The sequence below is a fragment of the Anser brachyrhynchus genome, assembly GCF_964034855.1.
Source record: "Anser brachyrhynchus genome assembly, chromosome: 7".
Lineage (NCBI taxonomy): Eukaryota > Metazoa > Chordata > Aves > Anseriformes > Anatidae > Anser > Anser brachyrhynchus.
This window is the reverse complement of record NC_137701.1, coordinates 17,762,481-17,790,129: the sequence shown is the minus strand read 5'-3', so window position 1 is coordinate 17,790,129 and position 27,649 is coordinate 17,762,481. Positions and strand designations below refer to the sequence as shown.

At 37.5% G+C, this 27,649-nt stretch overlaps 1 protein-coding gene across 1 annotated transcript in view; it reads right to left on the bottom strand.

Moving 5' to 3' along the window:
- TTN (titin) overlaps window positions 1-27,649 on the bottom strand; it is a 244,079-nt gene that overhangs the window by 50,906 nt on the left and 165,524 nt on the right. The window contains exons 229-277 of the mRNA XM_080599478.1: window positions 27,493-27,598; window positions 26,206-26,402; window positions 25,794-26,099; window positions 25,416-25,694; window positions 24,654-24,953; window positions 24,253-24,555; window positions 23,781-24,155; window positions 23,379-23,681; window positions 22,608-22,907; window positions 22,223-22,519; window positions 21,845-22,129; window positions 21,460-21,753; window positions 20,730-21,029; window positions 20,310-20,618; window positions 20,028-20,218; window positions 19,112-19,541; window positions 18,296-18,604; window positions 17,744-17,892; window positions 17,623-17,655; window positions 17,395-17,524; window positions 16,993-17,292; window positions 16,588-16,905; window positions 16,199-16,495; window positions 15,791-16,090; window positions 14,799-15,113; window positions 14,554-14,702; window positions 13,509-13,659; window positions 13,127-13,408; window positions 12,734-13,036; window positions 12,255-12,557; window positions 11,854-12,135; window positions 11,105-11,404; window positions 10,706-11,008; window positions 10,276-10,584; window positions 9,913-10,194; window positions 9,370-9,669; window positions 8,931-9,224; window positions 5,855-8,821; window positions 5,427-5,747; window positions 5,030-5,314; window positions 4,506-4,805; window positions 3,904-4,206; window positions 2,589-2,864; window positions 2,177-2,476; window positions 1,784-2,086; window positions 1,256-1,555; window positions 849-1,136; window positions 460-756; window positions 68-370 (exon numbers count right to left, since the gene is read on the bottom strand). Of these exons, the coding sequence (XP_080455604.1) occupies window positions 68-370; window positions 460-756; window positions 849-1,136; window positions 1,256-1,555; window positions 1,784-2,086; window positions 2,177-2,476; window positions 2,589-2,864; window positions 3,904-4,206; window positions 4,506-4,805; window positions 5,030-5,314; window positions 5,427-5,747; window positions 5,855-8,821; window positions 8,931-9,224; window positions 9,370-9,669; window positions 9,913-10,194; window positions 10,276-10,584; window positions 10,706-11,008; window positions 11,105-11,404; window positions 11,854-12,135; window positions 12,255-12,557; window positions 12,734-13,036; window positions 13,127-13,408; window positions 13,509-13,659; window positions 14,554-14,702; window positions 14,799-15,113; window positions 15,791-16,090; window positions 16,199-16,495; window positions 16,588-16,905; window positions 16,993-17,292; window positions 17,395-17,524; window positions 17,623-17,655; window positions 17,744-17,892; window positions 18,296-18,604; window positions 19,112-19,541; window positions 20,028-20,218; window positions 20,310-20,618; window positions 20,730-21,029; window positions 21,460-21,753; window positions 21,845-22,129; window positions 22,223-22,519; window positions 22,608-22,907; window positions 23,379-23,681; window positions 23,781-24,155; window positions 24,253-24,555; window positions 24,654-24,953; window positions 25,416-25,694; window positions 25,794-26,099; window positions 26,206-26,402; window positions 27,493-27,598 (16,227 nt within the window). The remainder of the gene's footprint in view (window positions 1-67; window positions 371-459; window positions 757-848; window positions 1,137-1,255; window positions 1,556-1,783; window positions 2,087-2,176; window positions 2,477-2,588; window positions 2,865-3,903; window positions 4,207-4,505; window positions 4,806-5,029; window positions 5,315-5,426; window positions 5,748-5,854; window positions 8,822-8,930; window positions 9,225-9,369; window positions 9,670-9,912; window positions 10,195-10,275; window positions 10,585-10,705; window positions 11,009-11,104; window positions 11,405-11,853; window positions 12,136-12,254; window positions 12,558-12,733; window positions 13,037-13,126; window positions 13,409-13,508; window positions 13,660-14,553; window positions 14,703-14,798; window positions 15,114-15,790; window positions 16,091-16,198; window positions 16,496-16,587; window positions 16,906-16,992; window positions 17,293-17,394; window positions 17,525-17,622; window positions 17,656-17,743; window positions 17,893-18,295; window positions 18,605-19,111; window positions 19,542-20,027; window positions 20,219-20,309; window positions 20,619-20,729; window positions 21,030-21,459; window positions 21,754-21,844; window positions 22,130-22,222; window positions 22,520-22,607; window positions 22,908-23,378; window positions 23,682-23,780; window positions 24,156-24,252; window positions 24,556-24,653; window positions 24,954-25,415; window positions 25,695-25,793; window positions 26,100-26,205; window positions 26,403-27,492; window positions 27,599-27,649) is intronic.

The following is a 27,649-nucleotide window of genomic DNA, read 5'->3' as shown; positions in this document are numbered from 1 at the left end:
CTCATACCGAATGCTGTACAAAAGTATTTGGAAATACCATAGAAAATGTCTGAGACTTTTAGCTTACATTGAGGATCACGAGCATACACAGCTTTGGATGGTGCACTAGGCTTGCCAGGTCCAGCCTTATTCAATGCTATCACCCGGAATTCATATTCTGTTCCTTCTTGGAGTCCTGTAGCCTTAACAGTTCTTTCAATGACAGGCTTTCTGTTTACCTTTGTCCAGTTAAGGGCTTTAGTTTCACGCTTCTCAAGTATATAACCAGTTATTGGGGATCCACCATCACTAGCTGGTGGCTTCCAGCTAACAGTCATAAAGTCTTTTGTTACATTACTGATAATCGGTGGATCACAAGGTCCAGGTACATCTGTGAAGATTTATTTGAAAGTTATTTTCATATGTGTAAGTGTACATAAAAAAACAGTGACTCATGAAACTATCCTACAAAACACTTACCATATGGATTCTTAGCAACTGCTGGTTCAGTCAAGATAGGGTCTCCAACACCATATTTGTTTTCAGCACATATGCGGAACTGGTACTCATGTCCTTCTATTAGTTTCTCCACTGTGCAGCTTGTAATGGGTACATTGGCACTGACTTGGGCCCAGTTTGGTCTGCTTGTTTCACGTTTGTCAACAATGTAGTTAGTAATTTCTGAACCTCCATCTTCTAAGGGAGGCTCCCAAGAAAGCATTGCACGATCTGCATACATATGTTTGATTTTTACAGAGGCTGGAGGTCCAGGCTTATCTGGAAGAAATAATATCCCATTATTACAGCTACAGTTCTTGCTATATCATTTAACCATAAATGTATTTATTAACAGACAGTGTTTAGCTTACCAAGTACTTTAAGCTTAATGGTTGCTGACTTTGATCCACTTGCATTTTCAGCAGTAATAGTATAGTCTCCTGTCTGCTTCCTGTTAACACTGAACAGTTCAACAGTAGCAAGATTTCTTTTAGTGGTGATCTTAACACCTTCTGAAGGCTTTAAAACTTCTCCTTCTTTCTTCCAGGTGATGCTTGGCATAGGCTTTCCATATACATTTGCCTCCAGACGCACATTAGTTCCAGCTTTTACTGTAAGCTGTGATTGCATAGATAGATCCAGCTCTATTCTGGGAGGAACTGAAGGGAAAAAGCAAAAGAGTAAATCAATATAGTATGAGGTGAACACCTCATTCTTCACATGAATTCAGTATGGAGAGACTCTCATCAGAGTTCTTAAATGCTTTTGCATTTCTTACCATTTTCTGGACGAATGGTCACTGGGTCAGAAGGTTCTGAAGGTCTGCTAATATTAACTGCTGTCTTAGCAATTGCTCTAAATTGATATTGAGCATTTTCTTCCAAATCAGTAGCAGTGTACTCTTCTAGGGGTATTTGATGTGGAGTTGTATTGCACCGGACCCACTTATCACCAGGTAATTTGCAAGCTTCAACAAAGTAGCCAATAAGCTTGCTACCACCATCATGCTTTGGTCTTGTCCATGCCAGTGACACAGTACTCTTAGTGACATCAATAACTTCAGGTTTTCCAGGGGGATCTAAGGCAAGTAAGATCATGTTATAGTCTGTTTTGCCAAAAGGGTTAACATATTAAAAAGTAGCTTTAATTGTGATGAATCGTGTTTACAGTACAACCACACAGTGCACTCACAGCAAACACAAAGACATAAATGTAAATGCAAACTGAAGATTATAGAGTTGCAGATATACTGAAAATAACCATAAAAACAACAGCCTGCTGCAAATCATTGATACGTTTGACTTACCGACTGGTGCTCTTGCTGTGACAAATTCAGTTGGTTTACTAGGTTTACTTGCTCCAGCTCTGTTCAGCGCATAAATTCTGAAAGTATACTCAAGACCTTCGATGAGCCCTACACAAGGGTACTCCGTGGAGCGAACAGCTGTGTCATTAGCTTTCACCCACAGTAAACTGTTCCTTTCTTTTCGCTCAATGAGATAACCAGTGATTGGACTGCCTCCATCACTATCCGGTCTATCCCAGGCAACAAAAATGCAGTCCTTATTAACCTTGGTAATACGTGCATTCTTTGGTTCACTGGGAACATCTATAAAGAAATACAAAATTGGATATCAATCACATGCCTTCTTATTAGGAGGACTGAAAAGAGAAATGCCACTACTAAAAACTGACGTACCAAATGGGAACCTTGCAATCATCTTGCCAGAATTAAGTGGCTCAGAAATCCCAAAACGATTTTCGGCACGAACTCGAAACATGTACTCTTCTCCAGGAATCAGTTTTCCAATTCTACAGGTTGTCTTTGTGACAGAAGCTAAAGCTGTTACCCAGTCTCCTCGGCTTACATCACATTTTTCAACGATGTAGTTTGTAATGTTACTGCCACCATCTTCAAGAGGTATATGCCACGCAAGAGTGCAAGCATCAGCATCTATTTCAGAAATGTCAAATGGGGGCTGTGGTGGACCTGGCTTATCTACACAAAGAAATACATTAGGAAAAAGGTATAAGGGAAAATGGCAAACATTGGGATACACTAAAAATAGTTTTGTATAAAGCTGGATTTAAAATAATTAAATGAAACATACCCATGACTATCACTCTGATTTTCTGACTATCAGTACCAGAGCTATTTTCTGCAGTAAGAGTGTAAAAATCAGAATCTTTTCTAGTCACATCCTTAATGATAAGAACAGAAGACTTTTCTGCTTTATGGACAGCAAGGCGACTGGATGTAATTACATCTTGATCTCCTTTCAGCCATTTGCAGACTGGCTGAGGCTTCCCATATACATGTGCTTCAATTCTCAGTTTCTTCCCAGCTTTAATGTGAACATGATCAGGCATCAGGATCTTAGGCGGGACTGGAGAAAAATACACAGAGACATATAAATTCAACGTCTGTGACATATTAATTCACTTTTTCTTATGTTTTCATGTGAAAGTTCTTTTCCTTTTCCGTAAGTGGAATCACCAGTAAGAATGACTCGGTAATTTTTAATTTAGGTTCCACTTATGTACGACTAGAGATTCTGCAGTGTGCAATATCCACTCCAGTCTTACTTTCACATTCTCATCCAGATTATAAGAGAATATTTTAAAGTTTGGATCACCTTCCTGCACACATAATTCCCCTGTGTATGTGGAATTTGTCATTGCTAACCGACTGGACGTATGGGTTCCTGCTGACTTTCTGCAAGACAGACATGAAGGAAGAGAAAAGAAAGACTGGAATTCTTACTGAATTAAACCCATTTCTGCAGCCTCTTTTTACTACCTTTGAATTATTCTTCAACTAGAGCCCCTTCTCCCACTTCTTCTGCACAAAATTTTCCCAATTTATAGCAAAAGATGCCTGGCTATATGGTTAGTGTACTTTTCTTCCTGCCATTGGCTACGTTTCAGTGTCTTGCTCCTGTACCTATTTCCACGTCATGGATGAAGAAGGCTGTTCTTATCTGTCCCATACTCCTGCATCTTCCTGTGCCTCAGGGTCTCCCCAGTTTGTCCTCGGTACCTTTAGCTTTACATTCCCAACTGACTCTACAATATAAGCAATTTATTTTCTATTGTCTTAAAACAACGCACACTTCTGGGCCCACTTATCTCCCAAACTACTGTTCTGTTTTTTTCTTTCATTTTTAGTTAATTGGATGTATTTATTATTTCTCTCATCTTCTGGTTCAAACTGAAACCACACCCACAAAATTCTTTAACGATTCTCAATTAGTGGTCATGCATCATCCTTTCTGAGCTGTCAAAATATTCAGTACAGTTAACTGTAATCCTTCAGCTGACTTCATAAAGTATTTGACTTTCCGGGTCTCAGTCTAAGAACAAGAATGGTTGTTCATTTCATTATTAAAGAGACTATTGCAACATGGGTAGTATTTAATTACTTACTGAGTTGTTCCTTAATTTCAAATACTCCTTCAGTTTCTCTTGGCAAACTTACTCCTACAGCATTTCGAGCTGCCACTCTAAATTTGTACTTCTTTCCTTCTTTCAGACCAGCTACAACAATGGAGAGATCTTTGACAATTGAATATTCTGTCCAGCGATCTGCTGGTTGGTCATCTTCTTTGTAGCTTACAATGTACCCATCAATTTTAGAGCCTCCATCACGCAGTGGTGGCAGCCAGCCTAAAGTGGCACTGTTCTTTGTAATTTCAGTAACTTCAAGTTTTCTTGGTGGATCAGGTTCACCTTTTGCAGATGGGGAGAAGGAAAGGAAACATTAAACACTGAATTACCAAGAATTTCTGAAATACTGGATACTATCTATGCTAAGTCAACAAGGACAATACAGAAAAGAGGAAAAATTTGAATGATTGCAAAGGTACTATATTCACAGATTGTGTTATTTGAAAATAACTGACACAAATATTTATGCTTGTTGCTAAGTAGATAGTAGCATTGCCCTGTTTAGAAACAACTGCTTTCATAAATGCAAAATCTTACTTAAATTTGAGAAAATGATAAAATGTGCATAAAGGCATACTTACATAGGGGATCTGTTGCTAAGACTGGTTTTGGTATGTCACTTGGAACACCTGACCCATATTCATTTACTGCTGTTACTCTAAAGAAATATTCATTTCCAGGTACAAGATTAGCAATTTGGAAACTAGTTTTCTTTAGTTCTGCAGTGACTGTTCCCCAGGTCTTCCTGTCAGCCTCACGTTTCTGCAGGATGTAATGAGTCACTGGGCTACCACCATCATTCTCTGGAGGTGCCCATGAAAGATGGCATGACATCTTGGTGACATCTGAAGCCTTGAAGTCTGACACAGGTCCAGGAGTATCTATAAAGGAATTTCAATTTATGTTAGTCTTTCCTTCTTTAATAAATTAAAATTAAAGGGGGTTAATAGGCTCTTAGACAGGGGGAGGTAGCATTAGTTGATACATTTGTATTCAAAAATTATAGCATTGGGGGAATAAAGATTTTTGTGTAGAACATACAATATAATTAAAACAATGTAAAAAGTTAAAATGATGTCTACATGTAGTTCTCTCAGTTACTCACCCAGAACTCTGACGTTCACAAACACAGCCTTTTCCCCAGCTGCATTAACAAGTGTCAATGAATATTTGCCTGAGTCATCACGTGTTGAATTAGGGATGACACAGAAGGCCATAGTGTCAACTAGATCAACTTGTCCTTTTCTGATAACATTATCAACACCCATTCTCCGCCAGGTGACTTTTGGTGCTGGGCGACCCCTAATAATAGCAAAAAGTCTAATAGGGCAACCTGCCCTGACTGTGACCAACTTTCTCATGCTTGCATCCAATTCAATCTCAGGAGGTTCTGAAAGACAAATTCACAGAAATAAAATGCAAAGTTTAGTACATGAAAAAAGGAAAAAAAGAGCAAATAAAGTTTATGTGCAAGTACACATGAAGAAGATGGGAAAAATCACCAAGTATTTCTTTGGGAGACACAGCTTCTTTCAGTTCAGCTGGCCGGCCAAGGCCAACCTGGTTTTGGGCAGAAACTCTGAACTCATATAATTGGTTCTCATCCAGGCTAGTGGCTGTGAATTCTGTATGAATAACTTGGGCAGCAACATTGCATCGTTTCCATCCTGCTTCAGGATCAGCACCTTCCACTTTTGGTCTAATTTCCACAACATATCCAATAATTGGAGCACCACCATCATACACTGGTTTTCCCCAGCCAAGGGTTATGGAACTCTTTGTGCTATCAACCACCCTCAAGTTTGTGGGAGGACCAGGCGGTTCTGAAAGACAATAGAAGTTACAGATAAGAATATAGTTATGCAATTTAACAATCTGTTCACATTAAAAACAAACAAACAAACAACAGTAGTATACAGTAGTACGATACCTATTGGGTCTTTTGCTACTACTGGTCTTGATGGTAAGCTTGGTTCTCCAAGTCCAACCTCATTTTCAGCACTGACGCGGAACTGATATTCATGACCAGGGATGAGATTAGTAACCTTCTTTCGTCTCTCAGGGATTGCAGTCTTAGTAACAGGAACCCATCTTAATGATCGTTTCTCTTTCTTCTCTAAAATGTATCCTGTAATTGACTTGCCACCATCATATTCTGGTGGATTCCAAACTACAGTCATCTCTTCTTTACTAACTCTTGTGACCTCCGGAGGGTCAGGGCGTCCAGGTCTATCGTATTTAGTTTTTGCAATAATTGGATGTGTTTCTGTTGGCGGACCAGTGCCCATCTTATTCTCTGCACGAACTCTGAATATATATTCATTACCTTCAATGAGACGTGTCACATTTGCATAGTTTGTTAGGACAGAGGAAGAGTATGTAGACCAAACCATACGCTTGCTTTCACATTTTTCTAGGATGTAGTTTTGTATTTCACAACCGCCATCGTCCTCTGGAGGTTCCCAGGTAACAGTACATCTATCACTCGAAATGTCAGTGACTTTCAAGTTTCTTACAGGACCTGGTTTATCCAAAACAATAACAGTAGCATATGCCACAAAGCTACCAGCTGTGTTAGTCGCAGTAATCACATACTTCCCACCATCACTGCGCCTGGATTGTGTGAGAACAAACTTAGATGTGTCAGAAGTTGTTTCAATACTGATTCTTGGAGATCTGGTAAGATCTGTAGCATCTTTGTCTTTTGTCCATACAACTTCAGGCTGTGGTTTTCCTCTGACTCCAGCCTCAATTCTAATTGGATCACCTGCTTTCACAGTTAACACCCCACTTAACTTCAAGTCTAACACTGGTTTCTGCAGATCTTCCTTCACAGTGACTTCAGCGGTTTTTACCCAGTCACTTTCACCTGCCTCATTCTTGGTTTGAACTCTGAATTGGTAGATCTTATTTTCAACACATTTATCTACCATGTAGTGTGTTTCCTTAATGCTGCCTTTGTGAACCCTTTCCCATTCATCTGAATCTTTCAGTTTTCTCTCCACATGATAACTTAAGTTAGGGCTTCCACCGTCATAATCAGGCCTTCTCCATTTCAGATATACAAATGTTTTTCCTTTCTCTGCAATGTGAAGATTTTCTGGCTCTCCAGGCTTGTCAATAGGATTTATGGCAAGGATGGGAGTTTTAGTCTCAATGCAAGGACCTGGACCTATTTTGTTTTCTGCACAAACTCTGAAGAAATATTCACGGTTCTCTATAAGATTTGCTTTCACTAACCGTTTAGTGATATCAGAAGACACAATTGACCATCCCCTCTGGTTTGGTTGACGGTACTCTACTATATAATTTGTAATTTCTGAGCCACCATTATCCACCGGACTTTCCCAAGCAATCATGCAAGAATCTTTTGTAACATAGCTTATTTTCAGGTTCTGACATGGTCCAGGTCTGTCAAGTACATTAACAATGGCAAAAGCTTGAGCATGTCCACAGCTGTTCTTAGCTGCTATTATATATTTGCCATGATCAGATCTTTTGGCTTCTTTCACTTGCAGTTCAACATTAGGTAGATCATGGACTATTTCAACACGTTTTTCTTGGACCAGTACTTTTCCATCCTTAGACCATGTTATTTCAGGATCTGGCCTGCCTTTTACTTTACCAGTAATACGGATTGTTTGACCTACTCGGACAGTAATTAAGTCTCGACAGGTCACATCTAGGTTTACTTCTGGAGGAGAAAGAATATCCTTTGCAAGTACAGTTTCTGCCAGTTCTCGTGGTTCTCCCTCTCCCACAATATTGACAGCTTTTATTCGGAATTTATATTCATTTCCTTCTATTAACCCAGGTACTCTAAAGGCACATTGTCGAATGAGTTCATCTTTGTTAATCCTATTCCACTGTGTAGTTCCAGTTTTCTGACATTCCACAATGTATCCCAGAATTGGGCTGCCACCATCTTTGAGGGGCTTTGTCCATACAAGATCAGCTGTTTCTTTGGTTTTGTCTTTTAATTTTGGATTAATGGGTGGTCCAGGAGGAGTGATAGGACGTGATGCTTTTATTGGATCAGAGCTTGGGGATGGTTTGCTTAAGCCCACCATGTTTTCTGCAAAAACTCTGAATTCATATGTGTTGCCTTCAAAGAGACCAGTGACTCTGTATTTCATATCAAGTATTGGAGCCTTATTGACACGCACCCATTTACCAGATGCTTCCCGACGTTCGAGTATGTAACCAGTTATTGGAGTTCCACCATCAGACTTTGGTAGGGTCCAAGACACTGTTGCAGCATTTTCTGTAATATCATAAACTGTTGGTTTACCAGGTGGGGATGGTGGATCAAACATATGTTTAGCAACTGTTGGTTCTGAATCAAGAGGTGCACCAATGCCTATCTTATTTTCTGCCCGAACACGGAAAATATATTCACAGCCTTTCTGTAGTCGTGGAATCTTAATTTTTGTGTGACTTGTTCCAGAGCTAACCACTCCCCAAGTTTCTTTCTTTGATTGACGCTTCTCAACAATATAGTTTATTATAGGACTCCCACCATCATCTTTAGGAGGGCGCCAAGAAATAACCATATGTTCTGGTGTTACTTCAAGAATATTAATAGGACCTGTTGGTGGGCCAGGGACATCCAAAACTGTAAGATGTAGAGCAACAGTTTTGCTGCCAGCTGAATTAGATACTGTGAGTAGATATTCTCCTGTATCTTTTCTTACACAGTCTTTGATGGTAAGCACAGTTGAATAATTATCAGTCTCAATCTTATGTCTGCCATCTGTTTTAATTTCAGTGCCATCAGTAACCCATTTTGCAGTTGGAACTGGCACACCTCTCATAATTGCAGGAAGTCTCACTGTGGTACCAGCTTTAACAACAAGACCTTCAATTAACTTCACATCTAGTTCCACAGATGGTGGTACTGAAATTAGAAAAAAAAAAAAACACACAGAAATTACGTTATGTTTTTCAGAGAGAATACTTAAAGGTGAGAAAGAATCAGTGAAACAACATGAAAAACTAAAAATTACCTAGTTTTTCTTGACATTCTATTGGTATAGTTGTATCTGGAAGGCTAAGGCCAATAATATTCTGAGCCCTCACACGGAATTTGTATATTTTTCCTTTTTGTAAGCCTGTAACAACACAGTCTAGCATGGGGACTGTCTGGAACTTTGTCCACTCATCTGCACCATCTTCTTGATATTCCACCAAATATCCAGTTATCTCAGCACCACCATCACGATCTGGTCGATTCCAAACAAGGGAAACTTCAGTCTTGTCAACATCTACATGATGTAGATTCTTTGGTGGCCCTGGAGGATCTTTTAAAATACAAAACCCAAACCAGTTACTAGATGGCCGATATATAGTAGCAGCATACCATGTTCACATTAGTACCAACAAAATCATTCAAAAATTACCTAGAGCAATATGAACACACGAATAACACAGATGAATAACACTTACGCAGTGGATCTATAGCTTTAATTGGCTTGAGCGTTTCCACATATGGTCCTCTACCAAACTGATTCTCAGCAGCAACTCGGAAGAGATACTGAGTGCCTTCCATCAGATATTTAGCCATGTGACTACGTTTCTTGGAGGATGATGAGACGGGTACCCACTGTGCAGAAGCTACATCTTTCCTTTCCACCACATAGTTGGTAATGACAGAACCACCATCATCTTCTGGTTCCTTCCAAGTGAGGTAGCAAGAATCACTTCTAACTTCACTGATTTGCAGATTTCTAGGTGGACCAGGCTTATCTAATATTGCCAAAAACAAATCTGTTATCTATTTGATAATCAAAGCATTAAAAAAAAATCAACAACAAACAACTAGCAAACCTCAAGAGAAAAAGTATTTCCTATAAGCTTCAGTTTTTCTCCCTACTGAGTATTTTGTAATTTCTTATATTTTAATTTACTGATATTTTCCTGACATTCCTTTCTTAATCTCTAATTAAAGAATAAAACCAGGCAGTACAAAAGGAACATCAAAAAGATTACCTAAGACAACAACTTTTACTGAAACGGTCTTTGAACCAGCTGGATTCTCAACTGTCAGGGAGTAAATTCCACCATCTTCATGGACAGTGTTACGAATTTCAAGTTTACTGCCAACTCCTGTAATCTCAATATCAGCTTTCGGTGAGACCTCATGATCTTCTTTCTTCCAAGAAACTTTTGGGAATGGAACACCTTTAATAACAGCACTAAGTCTCAGGGTATCTCCAGCTTTTACATGCTGTTCTCGGGCCATATTAGCATCCAGTATCAGCTCGGGAGGTTCTGGAATCAAGATGATATTTTTTTATAAAATGGGAGAAAAAAAAAATCTTAAGTAAACTTATGTGATTTTATTATACTCACCAAGTCTGTCCTTTACTTCTATTGGATCAGGAACATAGGCTGGTTCAGATTCACCTGCTGCATTGACTGCCTTGACCCTGAATTTATAGGTCAAACCTTCAGTAAGTCCTGTGACTTTATATTTTGTTTCAGGACATGAATCTGCTGTAAGATTGGCCTTTTTCCATTCTTCGTCTCCAACTTTCTGATATTCAACAAGATAGCCAATTATCTTGCCGTTACCATCATGGCGTGGTGGTTGCCAAGATAAATCAACTGTATTCTTAGTTTTATCTATTGCTTCTGGATTAACAGGTGGACTTGGTTTTACTGTTAAAAAATGAACCAAAAAAAAAAAAAAAAAGGAAAAAAGAAAACCGTTAATACAGATTTCTAACTAAAATCAAGAATGCATTAAAAATTCAATGAAAAATAAAATTTAATACTTTACCAATTGGATCTCTAGCGAAAATTGGCTTTGACGGTGGACTAGGATCACCAATGCCAATTTCATTTTCTGCTGAAACACGGAATTCATATTGACAGCCTTCAAGGAGGTCAGGTACTTTGAACTGAGTACTGGGGAAAATTGGGTCTTTGGTAACTCTGACCCATCTAGTTGCCATTGTTTCCTTCTTTTCTACAATATAGTTTGTTATTGGCTTGCCTCCATCATATGGTTTGTTCCAAACCACCACTGCAGAGTCTTTTGTAACATCCTTAATGATTGGTTGCTCAGGTGCATCAGGAACATCTAGAAAAAAAGCAACCAAAAAAACAAGAATTAATGAGCACAATAAACAGGTTAAAGATTAAAGTATCAAAATAAGATAGCAAATGAGTGGCATACTGAAACGGTCTTTGGCTTTCATCTCATCAGAGATGAGAGGATCACTTATGCCGTATAGATTTTCAGCATAAATTCGAATTTGATATTCTCTTCCTTCAAGCAGCTTAGGAATTTTGCATGTTGTCTTAACCGTGGCAGATGTAACTGGCATCCACATATCCCTGTGTGCATCCTTCTTCTCAACAATGTAATTTGTAATTTCACTACCTCCATCATCTAGTGGAGGTTTCCAGGAAACTACCATATGATCTTTATGAACTTCATCAAATATAACTGGGCCCACTGGAGGTGATGGGCGATCTGTTTAAGAAAAAAAAAAAAAATCATACTTATATTTTTATAAGAACTTCAGATAATGATGTAGATTAAAATAGTGTCAATATAATAAATATAATATGAAAACAGAAACCTGGGATCATATTCTTAATAAGGAGTCAAAACCTCAAGACTATTTTTCTTTAAAACTTGTTTGACTCACTGGATCTTATTCCTCAATGTGTATAAGGTATTTGATGACTGACATTTTCTACTGACGTTATTTAAGTGCATGTAAAAATATTAACTTATTCATATGGAATAAACTAAGTCAGAGTTAACTATGAATCAAAATCAGTAAATAGTATTTCAGTAAAATACAATTGCAATACATCAAAATATTGTAATAAAGGATGCATTAACATTTTACAAATTCAATGAATTCTAATCACTGTAAAACATCAAAGACAATACTATTTATCAGGAAAACCTACCAACAACATTAACTTGACAAAACCCTTTTCTTGATCCTGTGCTGTTCTCTACAGTAATACAATATTTGCCTGAGTCTTCACGGACAGATTTTAGTATCCCCAAACAAAGAGTTGTAGGAGTTGTCTTGATCTTTGTACGGTCATCTTCTTTCACAACAGTATCATCTTTTAGCCAAGTAACTTTTGGTGTAGGCTTTCCTGAGTAACGTCCAGTCAGGCTGAATGCTTCACCAACCCGAACAATAAGCTTGTCTCTAAAGTCAAGGTCAAGTGATGGCGGAGCTGAAAAATGAAATAAAAAAACTACAATGTCCACAAATGTCAACAATATTAATAAGAAAAAAATATGAAACCAGTAAATGTGATAACTGTTTTCAAAAAAAATATGGAAATATACATACCAATTTCATCTTTGCATGTGATTGGTTTTGTGCAAAATGATGGCTTGCCTTGCCCCACAATATTGCAAGCACTCACACGATATTCATAGGTGTCACCCTCTTTCAAGCCTTCTATAGTATATTTCCTATCAAGCATTTTCTCTTTTGTAACTTTGTGGAATTTCTCTTTTCCAATGAGACGACTCTCTAGAACATACATGGTGATATCCGATCCTCCATTATATTTTGGAGGGTTCCAAGTTAATGTAACAGAGTTCTTGGTAACTGCTTTTACCTCCAGGTCTTCTGGACGGTCAGGAACAGCTGTGAATAAATATAAAAATATGGTAAATATGATAATTTTTTGTAAAAAATATGGTAAATACCATATTTTTACCAAAATTTACCATTTTTTTTTTGTAAAAAATATGGTAAATATGGTAAATTTTTCTGCAAATTCGTCTCATATGACAATAATCTAAACCGTCAAATGTACTTACTTATTGGATCTCTAATGACGATCTCTTTTGTTGTCTCTGTGAATGGACCCATGCCAATTATATTCTCAGCTGCAATTCGAAAGAAGTAGGCTTTCCCTTCAGTCAGCCCCTGAACAGTAGCATTCTGTCTTGTAACTGTATAGCTTACTGGAGTCCAAGCTCTATGGTCAGATTCACGTTTTTCAATTATATAGTTGGTAATAGGAGAACCGCCGTCATCTTCTGGAGTAAACCATGTCAATTTACAAGAATCATTGGTTAGGTTCTCAGTAAGGAATGGCATACCAACAGGGCCTGGCACATCTGAAAGCAAAGAAGAAACGGAGTATTTAAGTGTACATACTGAATGTTATGAAATTTAACTTGTTCACAAGAAGTAGAATTGCTCTTTACCTAGCACATCAACAATAATGGTCTTCTTCCGCTCACCACCTGCATTTTTAGCCAGAAGAGTGTATACACCCTGGTGGCTCCTTTTGCAATTCTTGATGACTAAGGAAGAACTAATAGCTGTTTCTTCAATTTTAGCTTCTTCAGGTAAAGCTTGGTCATCTCTGCTCCAAGTCACTGTTGGGGCTGGTTTTCCTGAGACATACGCTATAATCCGAATTACTCCTCCAGCATGAACAACAATTCTGTCCCTGACACTTGCATCCAAGTTAATATCAGGAGCCACTGTGGGAGGTAAGAAAAAAAAATCAGTGTTTTTTATTCTGATTTTGAGAAAATGTAACTAAAAATGTAAATGTAAATGAGAAAAATGTAAATGTAATACCAATTCTGTCCTTCATTTCAATAATGTCTGTAACTTCTCCAGGCTCTCCGATGCCAGCAGCATTCACTGCCCTAACTCTAAATTTGTAAAAACATCCTTCTTTTAATCCTGCCACAACAAACTTGGTTCCTCTAACTTCTTTATCTTTTACCTGGAAGAAATATTATAAAATCAGCCACCATCAAGGTACCATCAAATTCTTTGTGATGTTTGAAACAGATGAGATTTTTTTTTTTTCCATTTATAAGCACAAGACAGTATTAAGCATACAGTGATATAGCTCATATGTTAGTCTTCAGAAACTGTAAAGAAATACAGGACATATAAACTATTGTTCTGAAGACTGACATTTCTGGTACTTTTAACAACCAAGAAGGTTACAGAAATTACAATAGTCTGTAGTCTCAGAAGAATTATTTGTCAAATAATTTTATATAAGTGACTATGGTAGAAAAAGGGAATTCTTTGTTCTTTTATAAACCCCAATATGAAGCCTGTTCGCAAGGAAACAGTGCAGAAAATTTAGGTATTACTTTAAATGCAGCCCAGTGTCTATGGAGATACAAAAAACTGGCCAAGGTATGCATCACTTAAGTTGTCAGAAATGCATTGCTGAAAACAATAGGAAAATGTAGGGACATAGGAGTTATAAATAATTTGGCACAGATTAATCCAGTGATAAGTTGTTTTTTTCTTCTTTTTTTTGTTTTGTTTTGTTTTTGGTTTGTTTTTATCAAAGATTACATAACTTTGTCAAATATTTAATCACGGAATTTAAAAAAAAATATCACAGATACCTACCTATTTTGTCACATCTTTAAATACAGAATTAAAATCTAAGATTAGGAAACTACAATGGCACTTACTGACTTTTAAATTTGGTCTTATATTTTAAACATATGAAAATAATTATGGTGCAAAAATATGAAGTTTTAGAAAATAACTTGCAAAATGAAAATTTGTGAAAAAGTATTTTCTGGAGGGATTTCATTTGATAACCACACTGAGAGAAGAAATTCAGATTCTGTAATATTTTTCCACCTACCCTTTCCCATTCTTCCTTTCCTTCCTCTTTATACTCAACAATGTAGCCAGTGATCCTAGAGCCACCATCCTTTAATGGTGGTGTCCATTCCAAGTCTACAGAAGATTTTGTCCAATCAGTAACTTTTGGGATAGGAGGGCCAGGTGGGGCTGAAAGATATTATTACACAGTTGCAGCATAACAATATACTATATGTTCTCATTTTATTATTTTCAAATACAAAAATAGGAACCTAAAAACTTTACCAATAGGATCTCTAGCAATTGCTGGATCAGATGGCATGCTTGGTGGACCAACACCAGCTGCATTAATAGCTGATACACGGAATTGATATTCAGAGCCTTCAATGAGACCTGTAACTTTGTATGAAACACCCAGTGTCATAGGTTTGATTGGATCACGGTTAACCCTGGTCCATCTCTTTCCGGTAGTTTCTTTGCGCTCCAACCAGTAACCAGTAATAGGTGAGCCACCATCATGTTCTGGTTCTTCCCAGTTTACAGTCATGGAGTCACGTGTTATACTGCTAACTGTTGGCTTCTCACATGGTCCAGGAACAGCTGGGGGGAAAAAATTATACATAGCTTGGAAAAAAATGCTACAGGAAAATGAAGACATCTAAGGTACAAAACAACTGTGCAGTTACATGACAGTAATTGCATTAGGTAGTTACCCATCTGCACAAGACTCCTTCCTTTATTCATCTTCCTATCCCTTTTCATGTATGTACACTTCTGTGAAAAAGTATCTTTCTTTCTAATAACAATAGTGAAGAATGAGTTTTCCTTCCCTTCCTTGACCAGTACCTCATTTCAATGTCTGGCCTAATCTTGAATGTTTTAAACATTGATTTCTCTCGTCCGTCTAACATTCTTTTTACATCAGAGCTACTTAGTTTAATTTCTCTTTCAATATTCAAAGCAGAAAAATTTTGATGTATAAGATCAATGCTATCTCAAAGACAACAGAATCTGACCTAAATCTTTAAGATAAAACCTTATTTGTATATTTACATCTTAAAAAAACTGGAAATAATTTAAATTTATAGCAAGGGGAAAAAAAGTGTTTTTCCAATATTACACATGCTTTTAAGAACCAAATACTAATGATAAACCTCTTTAATCTACTCTAGAAAGTTTACTTAAGTGAAGAGAGAAAAGCAGTAGTAGTATTTTGCAGATGCTGCACACAGACCGGTGTATGAAGACAACTGACATAATTTGAAATTCCTACTTACTGAAAAGGTTTCTTGCTGTTTCTGGTTCACTATCCAAAGGTTCTCCAACACCATATTTATTTTGTGCCATAATGCGGAACACATATTCATGGCCTTCCATCAACTTGGGAATAGTGAATAAGCATTCCTTAGGCTCATTGGTAACCGGTACCCATGTCCTCCTATTTGCTTCTTTTTTCTCAATAACATAATTTGTAATCTTAGAACCACCATCATCTAATGGTGGAAGCCATGATATTGTAATTTTGTCAGCCAAAATGGATTCAAATTTAATAGGTCCCACTGGAGGTCCAGGACGACCTAAAAGATGAATTTTTATAAAGAAGAATTAATTTCAAATGTGATTCAAATAAAGCGTCACAGGAATGTTATCAATTTGTGTAACATATAAGAGTTCTTGATATCTACCTAGAACATTTAGTCTCATCTCTTTTGAAGCAGTTCCTAGATTATTTACAGCTGTTATAGTATATAAGCCTGTATCACTTCTGCGAGATTGTTGAACCAATAAAGTGCAAGAATCTTCACCAACAATCTTGTTGACATGTTGGTCATACAGCACTGGTGTTTTGTCATCTGGTTTCTTTGGAGAAGCTTTTAGCCATGTTAATGTGGGGAAGGGTACACCTTTTATCTTAGCCACGATGTTAACATCTGTTCCTTCTTCAACCTCCATAAATTCTTTGAGTTCAATAGATGGTGGGCCTATGATGAAATGTTGGAAAAAAATTAACATTCAAAAATGCTTCATGATTGTAGAGTGGAATCTGTATTTACTGGTATTAGCTACTACTTACATGTCTGGTCTTTGACAATGAGAGGGCCAACAGTGGCTGACGGCCTACTAGGACCTGCTATATTTACAGCCTTGACTCTGAATTCATATTCTCCACCTTCTACAAGATCCTCAACAGTAAACTTTGTTTCCTCTACATCACGTCTGTTGCATTGTTTCCAAGTCTCTTTCACTTCTCCAGTACGATCCCATCGCAGACATTCAACATTATAATGAGTAACAGGAGCTCCACCATCATTCTTTGGTGGCTTCCATGTCAAGCTCACTGTGTTCTTGGTTACAAGGCCAATCTTTAATTTAATAGGTGGATCAGGAGGGTCTTCACAAAGGAAACAGAAATGTGAATAAATACACCATACGGTACCATTTTGTTTCAAAGAATTCTATTCACCTTTATTTAACTTACGAATTGGATCCCTGGCTGTGGTCCGTTGAATAGTTTCTGCAGGAGGGCCAACACCAAAACGGTTTTCTGCACGTACCCGGAAGAAATATTCTTGGCCAGCTATGAGGTCAGGTACAACAAAGGAAGTGCTTCCACAGTTTGCATTGACTTTTGTCCAGGCTTTCCCGTCAATAGTTCTTTTTTCTATAACATATCCTCTGATTCTATCTCCACCATCATCGTCTGGCATCTTCCATGAAAGTTTGCAACTACCTCTTGTGATATCACTTACTTTTAGGTCTTTGGGTGGACCTGGGACATCTGTTAAGGTAAAAGCGCAATAGAAACAATGTCACATAACTACATAGAAAAAAAATAAAATAAAACCTACTATCTGAACATTTCAGTATGTGTAAACCATACCAAGCACATTGACTCTGATATGCACAGTTTTTTGTCCCGCTTTGTTTTTTGCTGTAATACTGTATCGTCCAGAATGACTTCTGTTGCACTCAGGAATGATAATCACTGAACGTGTATCAGTTGCTTCCACCTGTGCATCATATAAAGAAAAAGAAGTTATAGACCAACTTTAAATATTTACATTTGAAAGATGTTGCAATACTGAAGTTAAAAAAACATTTGTTTTACCTGAGCTTCTTCAGGTACATTATGACCTCCCTCCTATAAATAAAGGGAAAAAGTAAATATGAAGGGGATATACTTACATGTCTAGCAATAGATGAAAAAGAAAGTTTTTTCTTTTCCTAACCTTTGCTGTTGTCTTTGCTTTTCCTTCAAACTCCCAAAATGATTTTGGAACTGGACGACCCTTGATAACAGCTGGGATTTTAATCGTTGTGCCAGCACGACAAGAGAGAAAATCCTGTGCTCCAATATCAAGGAAGATTTCTGGCTCCTCTGCAAAAATATTTTAGTATATAAATTTTCAGAGCTACTGAGTAAATTTCTGTCAGCACTAGTCTAAACTCCTAGTCACACATGCAGAATGCATGTTTATGTGAAAAAGCTGAGTGTGCAAAAAGCTGGGAAGTATATAAATAAAGCATTTTTTGGGGGTAGTAATTTCTTCATAAAATACCAAGTATTTCCGTAACATAGCTGTCGGTGCTCATCTGTGTTATAATGTATCATACCCTCATACGGACCATCATGACACTTTCCAAAATGTCAGTCTTGTGTTACACTCTTGCATAATTACTTGATTGGTTTTGACTCTGCTTGATTGTCTTCCTGCTCAACCATTTTCAGCAGTAGGTGGCATTTTGATATAAATATCTAAAATAATTCCCAAAACACTTACCGAGAATATCTTGGACAGGTATTTCAGATGTTGCAGGACTTGGTTCTGATTCTCCAGCAGCATTTACAGCTTTCACCCTAAACCGGTATTTTCTGAGCTCTTTCAAATTGGGTATAACACATTCACAAGTGGGAAAGAGTTTGTCTCCTTCGTTCACCTTTTTCCAATCAGTACTTCCTTCATCTTGCATTTCAACAATATATCCTTTTATTGGGCTGCCACCATCCTTCTGTGGAGGCTTCCATGCTAAAGCCACAGATGATTTGGTTTTGTCTTTGACCTCGGGGCAAGACGGTGGACCAGGCACAACTTGTAAAACAAGAGCAAGCAAGCAAAAGTTACCTGAGAGTTAGTGTCTACCTATGTATTCCTGAATAGTTTCTAGGAGAATGCAAGCACTTTTTTTTTTTTTCCAGTCATATGTAGAGTGCATAATTCCAGAACGTGCATAGTAATTACATATGTTACATATATTATTGAGGAATATTTAAGGTAAAAGGCACAAATGTTGAACTCTAACAACAAAAGAAAATAATTATATAAAAATCTGATTCTGAACTCAGGTATATTTGGCAACATTTGCACAGATATAATCACAGTTTAATGTACATAAAGGACATGTCAGAAAGTAAAATTAGCTAATTATCTTAAAAACAGTGAAAAATAGAAAAATAGGCAACTATTTTGCATCAACAACATCTTTTTGGTTTAAGGAAAACAATGCATTTGATTAACTGCACTAAATTCAACATTTAGCACACTGTGGTTCTAGTCTGATACAGTCCTTAAAAGTAGACATACAAATTATAGACTTACATATAGGATCTGCTGCTAAAGCAGGATCTGATGGTTCACTGGGAGGGCCAATTCCAGCAAGATTTTCGGCCATAACTCTGAACTGGTATTCCACACCTTCAGCCAAACGAAGCACGTTGTACTCTAGACCTTTTACTGATGGTTTTGTTACTGGAGCCCTGTTAACACGTGACCAGTAAACACCTCCCACCTCTCTCTTTTCCAGCCAATAACCAGTTATTGGGCTGCCACCGTTGTTCAAAGGAGGCTCCCATGTCACCAGCATTGATGATCTAGTGCGATCTAAAATTTTTGGCTTTCCAGGAGGTCCAGGAAGGCCATAGGGATCCTTAATAACAACTTTTTCTGAGAGGCATTCATCACTTATTCCATATTTGTTTACAGCCCGGACTCTAAATTGATACTTTTCATTTGTTGCAAGATTCCACACCTGAAAAATAAGATTTCAGTCAATATGCGTCTATTTTCAGAATAAGTTTATTTGCAGTTATTTAGGGGTTTTGGCTTTAAATTATATCTTGGAACATTATTGATATACTTTTGCATATGTAGCTACATAGCCACATGCCATGCCCTGGGTATATTTTTATTTCCTGTTCATAGGACCAAATATAAATAAAAATGTCACCGGGTTTCTCTTTGCATTTGGTAAAGCTGCAAATAAGACTGAAAAATGGAAAAGAAGGTGTCATCCAAACTCAGCTGAGATTAAACGGCAAAAAGGAACAACTTATTTTGTTTTGTCACATGAGGAAAATACATACACACAGATAGGCAACATGCATCCAGTAATTATGGACTCTAAATGAAACACTAGCATAGGTATCTACGCAAGTAGCAGTTTTCATTTAGTGTGAATTATTGCCATTTTTTTTAAGCAAACTGAAGTATATAATAAAAATATTTTATAAATTACCCCATATCTTCTCTCAACAGCACTTTTGGAGACTTCTTCCCACTCAGATTTCTTTCTACTCGCATCACGTTTCTCAATAATGTAATGGGTAATTTCACTACCACCATTATCGAGAGGTGCATCCCATGTTAAATAACATGATTCTGCTTTAATATCAGAAACAGCAAGGTTTCTTGGTGGAGAAGGACGATCTGCATGAAAGCAAAAGAACACAGAATTACATTAAGAAAAAGATAAAAACATTTTATTAGCTGTCATTTTATTTAAATGTCACATCCTTACCATACACTTCAACATGCACATTGCGAAATGCAGTACCAAGACGATTGGAAGCTCGCACAGTGTAAGTGCCTTTATCATCTCTCACTGCTGCAGGCAGGATAAGTTCAGTTTTTGCCTCACTTCTAGATACTTCTTCCTTGGTTATCTTAAGTGCACTGGATGTTTGGTCAATTAAAACTTCATTCTTGTCCCATTCAATCTTTGGCATTGGCAGTCCTGTCACATCAGCAGGAATATTAACTGGTTCTCCTGCCTTCACTTTGATAGTATCTCCTCTCACAGCCAAGCGTAATGTTACAGTTGGAGGCACTGAAAAGCACAAACACACACAGACAAAGAGACAGTGAAGATTGAGATGAAATAGAAAATGTATTGCAGTTTTTGGAGATATTTGTATGGATCTCTTTAAAGCAGGTATACCTTCATCATCCTGTATAACTACATTGAGAGGCAACGATGGTTCACTCTCTCCAATGGCATTAACAGCTTTGACACGGAACTCATACATATGGAGCTCATCGAGTTTTTCAACGAGAAGTGATGTGGTAGGACAGAGCCTTGTGTTAACTCTTTCATAGTCTTTTGAATCATGTCTCTTCTTCTCAACAATGTATCCCAAGATAGGACTACCACCGTCGCTACGTGGAGGCTTCCAATCAAGTGTAATGGTTGACTTTGTCCTATCTGTGTACATGAACCTCTCAGGTGCTGTTGGAGGACCTATTAACACAGATAAATCATAAGAAAAAAACATTGACAATATTAAATAATTTTAAATTATATCAATACAGTAGCTACAATAGCTCTGGCTTTTTAAAGCTGCATCTTTCATATGCAAAATATCTGAGCATGGTTATGGATACTAGAAAGTTTCTAATGTATACGGATAAAAAGGCAACAAGCAGCACCTCAGTAGACACTGGTATTTCATTACATAAAGAGACATAGTAGTTTTACAGAACTGTTTTACAGATCTGAGTTAAGTAAATGATCTGTAAAGGTAGATGCCTTATCCAGGTAGTGAGAAAGAAAATACACTGTAACTGTACAGAAAGCAATCCACACAGCATTATTGTTTTATTAACCTGTATTCCTAGAGATTTAAATTATGTAAAAACAACAACAACAAAAACATAATTAATTATCTTACCTAATGGATCAACTGCAAGAATGGGTCCTATTTCAACAGGTGGACCAGTACCAAACTTGTTCTTGGCACTGACACGGAATTTATATTCCTGCCCTTCAACTAGACCTGTAATATCGCATTTAGATCTTTCTGTGTCTATAGCTAGTCTCCATGTATGCATTTTGGCATCCTTCCGTTCAACAATAAAGCCTATGATATCACTTCCTCCATCATCTTCAGGATCAGACCAGTTAAGCAAACACATCTTTCTGTTTGTGACCACTGGCTTTAGGTCAAGGACTGGCCCAGGAACATCTGAAAATAAAAATCAAAGAAGTAGGATAAAGTGCAAAGATTATTTTACCAAAAGAAATGCTTAGTTGATTTCAGAAAATATTTTTCTCACCAAATACTTCTACTCTTGTTCCTGCAGATTTGGAACCACTACTGTTGGTAGCAGTAATTACATATCTTCCATGGTCTTTTCTCAGTGCATTCTTAATAGTTAACTCTGATTTTGTGCCAACATTTTCAATAACAACTCTGTCTTTGTCTAATTCACCCTCCTCAACAGTCCATGCAATGGTGGGAGTAGGACGCCCTGTCACAGTAGCAGGAATTTTAATAGTTTGCCCAGCCATGATCTGAATGCCAGCTTTGACAGAAACATCCAGCTCAACAGTGGGAGGTTCTGCAGAAGAGAGAGAAATGGTTAATTCATTAGTTCAAAACAGAGATTCATATACACCTTTAGGAGCTGGACATTTCTTGAAAATTGCAATACCTTGAGGTTCTGCAACTGTTACCGGTTCCGTTTCACCAGGTGGCCCTTCACCAGCTGCATTAAGTGCAGTAACACGGAGTTTATAGTCTGCACCTTCTCTGACTTCTTTAACAGTATACTGCCGAACCTTAACGGGTTTCTCTGTGCAGCGTGACCACTCTTTTGTTCCCATTAGTTGTTTGTATACATGGTAACCAGTGATATCTCCACCACCATTATACATAGGAGGTTCCCACTCTAACTCAACAGAAGTCGAGCTTGTATCAGCAACCCTTGGAATGGGTGGACCAGGTGGCACTATAAAAAAATATATGTAAATTGAAGTTAAAGTTTATGAATCCTATTCTGTCATCAGTCTGCTACCATCTTCTGTTAAGCTACTTACTTATTGGGTCCTGTGCAGTTTTTGGATCTGATGGTGGACTAAATTTACCAGGGCCCGCTGCATTTTCAGCACATACTCTGAAGATATAGGTTAACCCTTCCAACAGTCCTTCAACTTTAATTTCTAGAGCATTCACAAGGTTCCTATTGACCCGAGCCCAGTGAGTGCTATTAATTTCACGTTTTTCAATCCAATATCCTATGATTGGGCTGCCATTGTCTTTTGGTTCATTCCATTTAACCAACATACTGTTGCTGGTAACATCTTCCACATCAGGCTTATTAGGAGGATCTGGTGGAGCTGAAAAAAAAGTTATAATTTTGTCATCACTGCTGTCTTATTCAGAGCTAAGATAGAACAAAGATATGAGAAATGACTGCTTTTAAGGAATTCTTAATTATTTTACTCTCTTTCATAGTAACTTTGATTCCTAACTGCAATCAGTCATCAAACTTGCACTGGTTCTCTCTTTTGGTAAGAATATTAGTCTACGGAACACAGAATATCAAGGTTCAGATGCTAAGCAGTGTAAATGTAAAGTTTTATGACAGTGACTGTTATTCTTATTTCTTCATTCTTTCATATTGAAATTAGGATGCTTTTTCCCTTTATTTCCATGGATTTCAATAATGGTTTTCCATGGTGTTCAATAATTACATTGCTCAATTTTCTTCTGGGAAACTTTCACAAGGATGAAGTTGAATTATCTAAGAGCCTGTGAAGATTTACAGTGGTTTTCTGAAAAGACTGTATTTCAAAATGGAAACTTACAGAAAGGGTCTTTTGCTGTCAGTGGTTTTGAAACACACGGTGGCCCTGATCCAACTCTATTTTCAGCAAATACACGGAAGAGATATTCTTTCCCTTCAATCAGTTTTGTTACATGGAATTTACACTGCCTGAGTGTAGAACTGACAGTGACCCAACCCATTTCAGCTTTTGTGTTGTCTTTCTTTTCCAGTACATAGTTCAGGATTTCACTTCCACCATCATCAAGGGGAGGCTCCCACTTGCAAATGACAGAATTTTTCCTCACATCCTCAAATACAAAGTTTATTGGAGGTCCAGGAGTATCTGTTAGTAAAGCAAGGAAAAATGATGAATACTCATTTGGTGCAATTGCCACACAACTCTCTGAAAAATTAGCTGTTTACAAGCACATTCACTACACACCTAACACATTGACTTCACAGGAGGCTTTTGCAACACCATGATCATTTTCCACTTTAATTGTAAATGTGCCGTGGTCAGCTCTGATGGAGTCACGAATTGATAGCACAGACTCTCCTTCTTTATGGTTGTCAATACTCATACGTTCTTGCAGTGAAAGTTGAAAAGGTTGTTCTTCTTCAGCTTCACCCTTCTTCTTTCTAGTGTATGTCGTTACTCTCTTTTTAATTTCCTCTGGTCTGACAACTTCATCATTCCTCAGCCAAGTGATAGATGGATAAGGTGACCCTGAAATATGTGCCTCAAGTATGATCTCATCACCTCTCTTCACTTCAAGGCCAGACTGCAGGTTTGCAGCAAGGAAAACTTTTGGAGCCTCTGTAATAATACAGAATGACAAATTGAGAGTAGAATCTACCCACATGTTTGAGGATGAATGGCAATTACAAAAAACAATCAAAAAAGCAATTCATACCAATAGGATCCACAGCTTTCACAAAAGGAGTAATTCGAGAAGGCTCACTGATGCCAGCAGCATTTTCAGCACGAACACGAAACTGGTATTCCTTCCCCTCCTCAAGACCTTTCACTGGATAGGTTAACAGAGGTACTAGATAGTCATTGCATCTCTCCCACCTCTCCTTGCCCTTAGCAAGCTTTTCTATTATATAGCCCATAATCTTGCTTCCACCGTCAAACAAAGGTGGTTTCCATGTAAGCGTTACTGATTTTGACGTTGGATTGTGGACCTCAAGGTCAACAGGAGGATCTGGTGGCTCTGTGGAATAGTAACAAAAAAGGGATCATATGAGAAAAAAAAAACATGAAAATTTTAGTTGAAATTCAACTTGCTATGTCACTTAGTAGCAAACTTACGTTTTGGATCTTCTGCAATAATTGGGTTTCTCAGTTCAAGATATTCACCTCCTCCAATTTTATTGACAGCTTTAACACGAAAGTAATATTCACTGTTTGGAATAAGATCTTTGACTTGCCATGAAAGTTTATTTTCACCAGACATAACTGGGATATACGTTCTACGACCAGCTTCTCTGCGTTCCAGAACATAATGCAGAATAGGAGTACCACCATCAAAGTCTGGAGGTTCCCAGGTTACCTTGCAAGAATTCTTAGTTACTTCGCTTGCCTTAATGTCTTTACACTGTCCAGGTGGACCTGTAATAAAAATAATAAAATTAATTAATACAAGAATTAACTAAATAGATGGGATATGTATTATTACAAATATACAATTATACTGCATTTCTTTGCTCTGCAGAAAGCAGACCAAACCCACAAATGTTGGCCATACAGCATATGTATGAATTTATGTTCTTAAAGGTGGAGAAAACCATAATTCTTAAAAGCTTTTTTAAATATTTATACGATGAATATTCATAGTAGTTGGACTTTGAGCAGACACAATACCCATTAAATAGCAGTTATAGCAATTTGGGATATAGTGTTTTTTTGGTGGGATTTTGTAACATTAAGGTATTTACAGCAATTTACATGGCGTCTGAGTTGAAGTGATTCCTCTACGTCATGGAAAAGAGATTTTACTAGTCTTTTCTCCCATCAGTTGGTGGGTTCAGGTGGAGATAAGTCTCTCTCACAGAGTGAACGAAATCTAGTTACCTATGACTTTGACATTGACTGAGCCAGTTGTTGATGCCAGCTTGTTCTCCAGTGTGATTGTATAAACACCAGCATCAGCATGAACACTGTCTGTGACTTCAAGCAGTGCAGAAGTGTAATCACTCTTCATTGTTGTTCTGTCACCAGCTTTCAACTCTTTGCCATCTTTGTGCCATGTTATAGTTGGGGATGGAACGGCTCTGAAGGGCACAGGGATACTTAATTTCTGTCCTTTTACAACAATAATGTCATGAGTTTTCAGATCAATTGTTGGATTACCTGTGAAAGTAAGTATAATATTATTAGAAAGTTGCCAAACAGTGAAGTCTTTTTTCAGTTATCAGTTATGCGGATTTGAAAAAGGAGATCTATTCTTACAGTCTGGGTCTTTGGTAACAACTTTTTCTGAGATGTCTGATGGCTCACTAGCTCCAACAGCATTGACTGCTCTGACTCTCAGCACATATTCTTTGTCTGGAACAACACCTTCCTCCACTTTGCATTTTAGATCTTTTATTGGACGAGAATTGATTCGCATCCATTTTTCTGTTCCTGCTTCACACATCTCAACATTGTACCCAATAATAGGACTTCCACCATTCTTCTCTGGTGGTTTCCATGCGATGCAAATATGCTTTCGACCTGCATCTGTGACATGTAAATCCTGAGGAGGTGAAGGAGGGCCTGCAGAAATCAAAAAGAATTGTTTGATTTTTTCCCCCAGAATATCTGTTCTAGATAGACACCCTGTTTCCATAACTCACTCACTGTACGTTACAACACTACTTACTTGTTGGATCTTCAATATGAATGAGGTCAGTTGGTTCACTGGGATGACCACAGCCAGCTTCATTTTCTGCACGAACCTGGAACTGTACATCTGTACCTTCAATGACATCAGTCACTCTGAAATTGCAATCTGGACCAGATGTCTTGCCAGCTTTTACCCAGCGGGTAGCTAGTTTTTCCTTCTTTTCAATAACATATCTGAATAAATAGGAGTAAATAATATCAGGCATGTGAAATATGAACATTTTGGACTTCATGCTCAATAAAATAGATAGTGAGAGACTGGAATGATGTGGCCAATTGAAAGGTAAAGACAGTCATGGGTGACAGACTCAGTAGGCTTTATTTCATATATCAGCGACATATTCCTGATTGCCCTAATAGGTCTTGGATATAATGAGGTTGACATTAATGACAGAGCCAATTTTGAGAGACTATTCCTGAACTTCTGCTGTGTTCTCAGGACTTGAAGAGTTGCAGAAGTGAAGAAAAGAACCTCCATGCTAAATTTAAATATTCACTAGTTCAGTCATCAGTGGATAAGTTCCACTGAGAACATTTGTAGATATTATCTATTAGTTCTTCAGCTGTCAAAATTTTGTCTATGACAGGCTATGGGAAAGTAATGCAAATTGAGTGATTTACGTTGCTTCAGGCAGATCTCTGTAGTTGTCAGTTTGTTTAGAATATGCTTGCTGTGATTGGGAAGAAGAGGAATGGTGAAAATATGAAGAGAAAAATCTAACTAGTATTCAAGATAAATTTCAAAGCTCAGATATTTGAGAAGTCACAGAAATTGAGAAGCTAGAAGAAACCCAAAGGAGGAAAAATGTCTGCTTGAAAAATTTAACAAGGAGAATAAACATAAAACAATGAGGCTTTGCACTAGCTGAGTTTGAATGAGAAACTCAGGCAAAAGGAAAATGTAACAATGTTACTTGGTAGATGGGGCCAAGTGGCTAGAGGTCCAGCTAGAGATGGAAACTACCGCTGCGTTACAGTTTGATTTTGTTTACAGTTCAATTTCATCTGATTTGATTAGATGCTCTTTTGATGATGTTTAGACACATTCACTGTTTATGCACATCAGGTAATATCTATTTGTATAATTTCCACTTTAAACTCTTAATTGCTGTAACCATACAGCTGCTGCTTTTTTCTTTCTCTTTTTTTTTTTTTTTTTTTTAACATAAATTCACCTCTTTTTCACATAAAATGTGTTCATTTAAAATTTAAAAAATAAATTTTCATTTACAGGAAACACTACAGAAACATAAAATGAGCTTACCTTTGAATTGGTCTGCCACCATCATTCTTAGGTGGTTCCCATTTTAAATCAACATGACCTTTTGTCACTTCAACTATTGTAAGAGCATATGGAGGCCCAGGGGTTGCTAAAGAAAAAAACATACACACATGAAAAGAAGAGGAACTCATGACAAGTG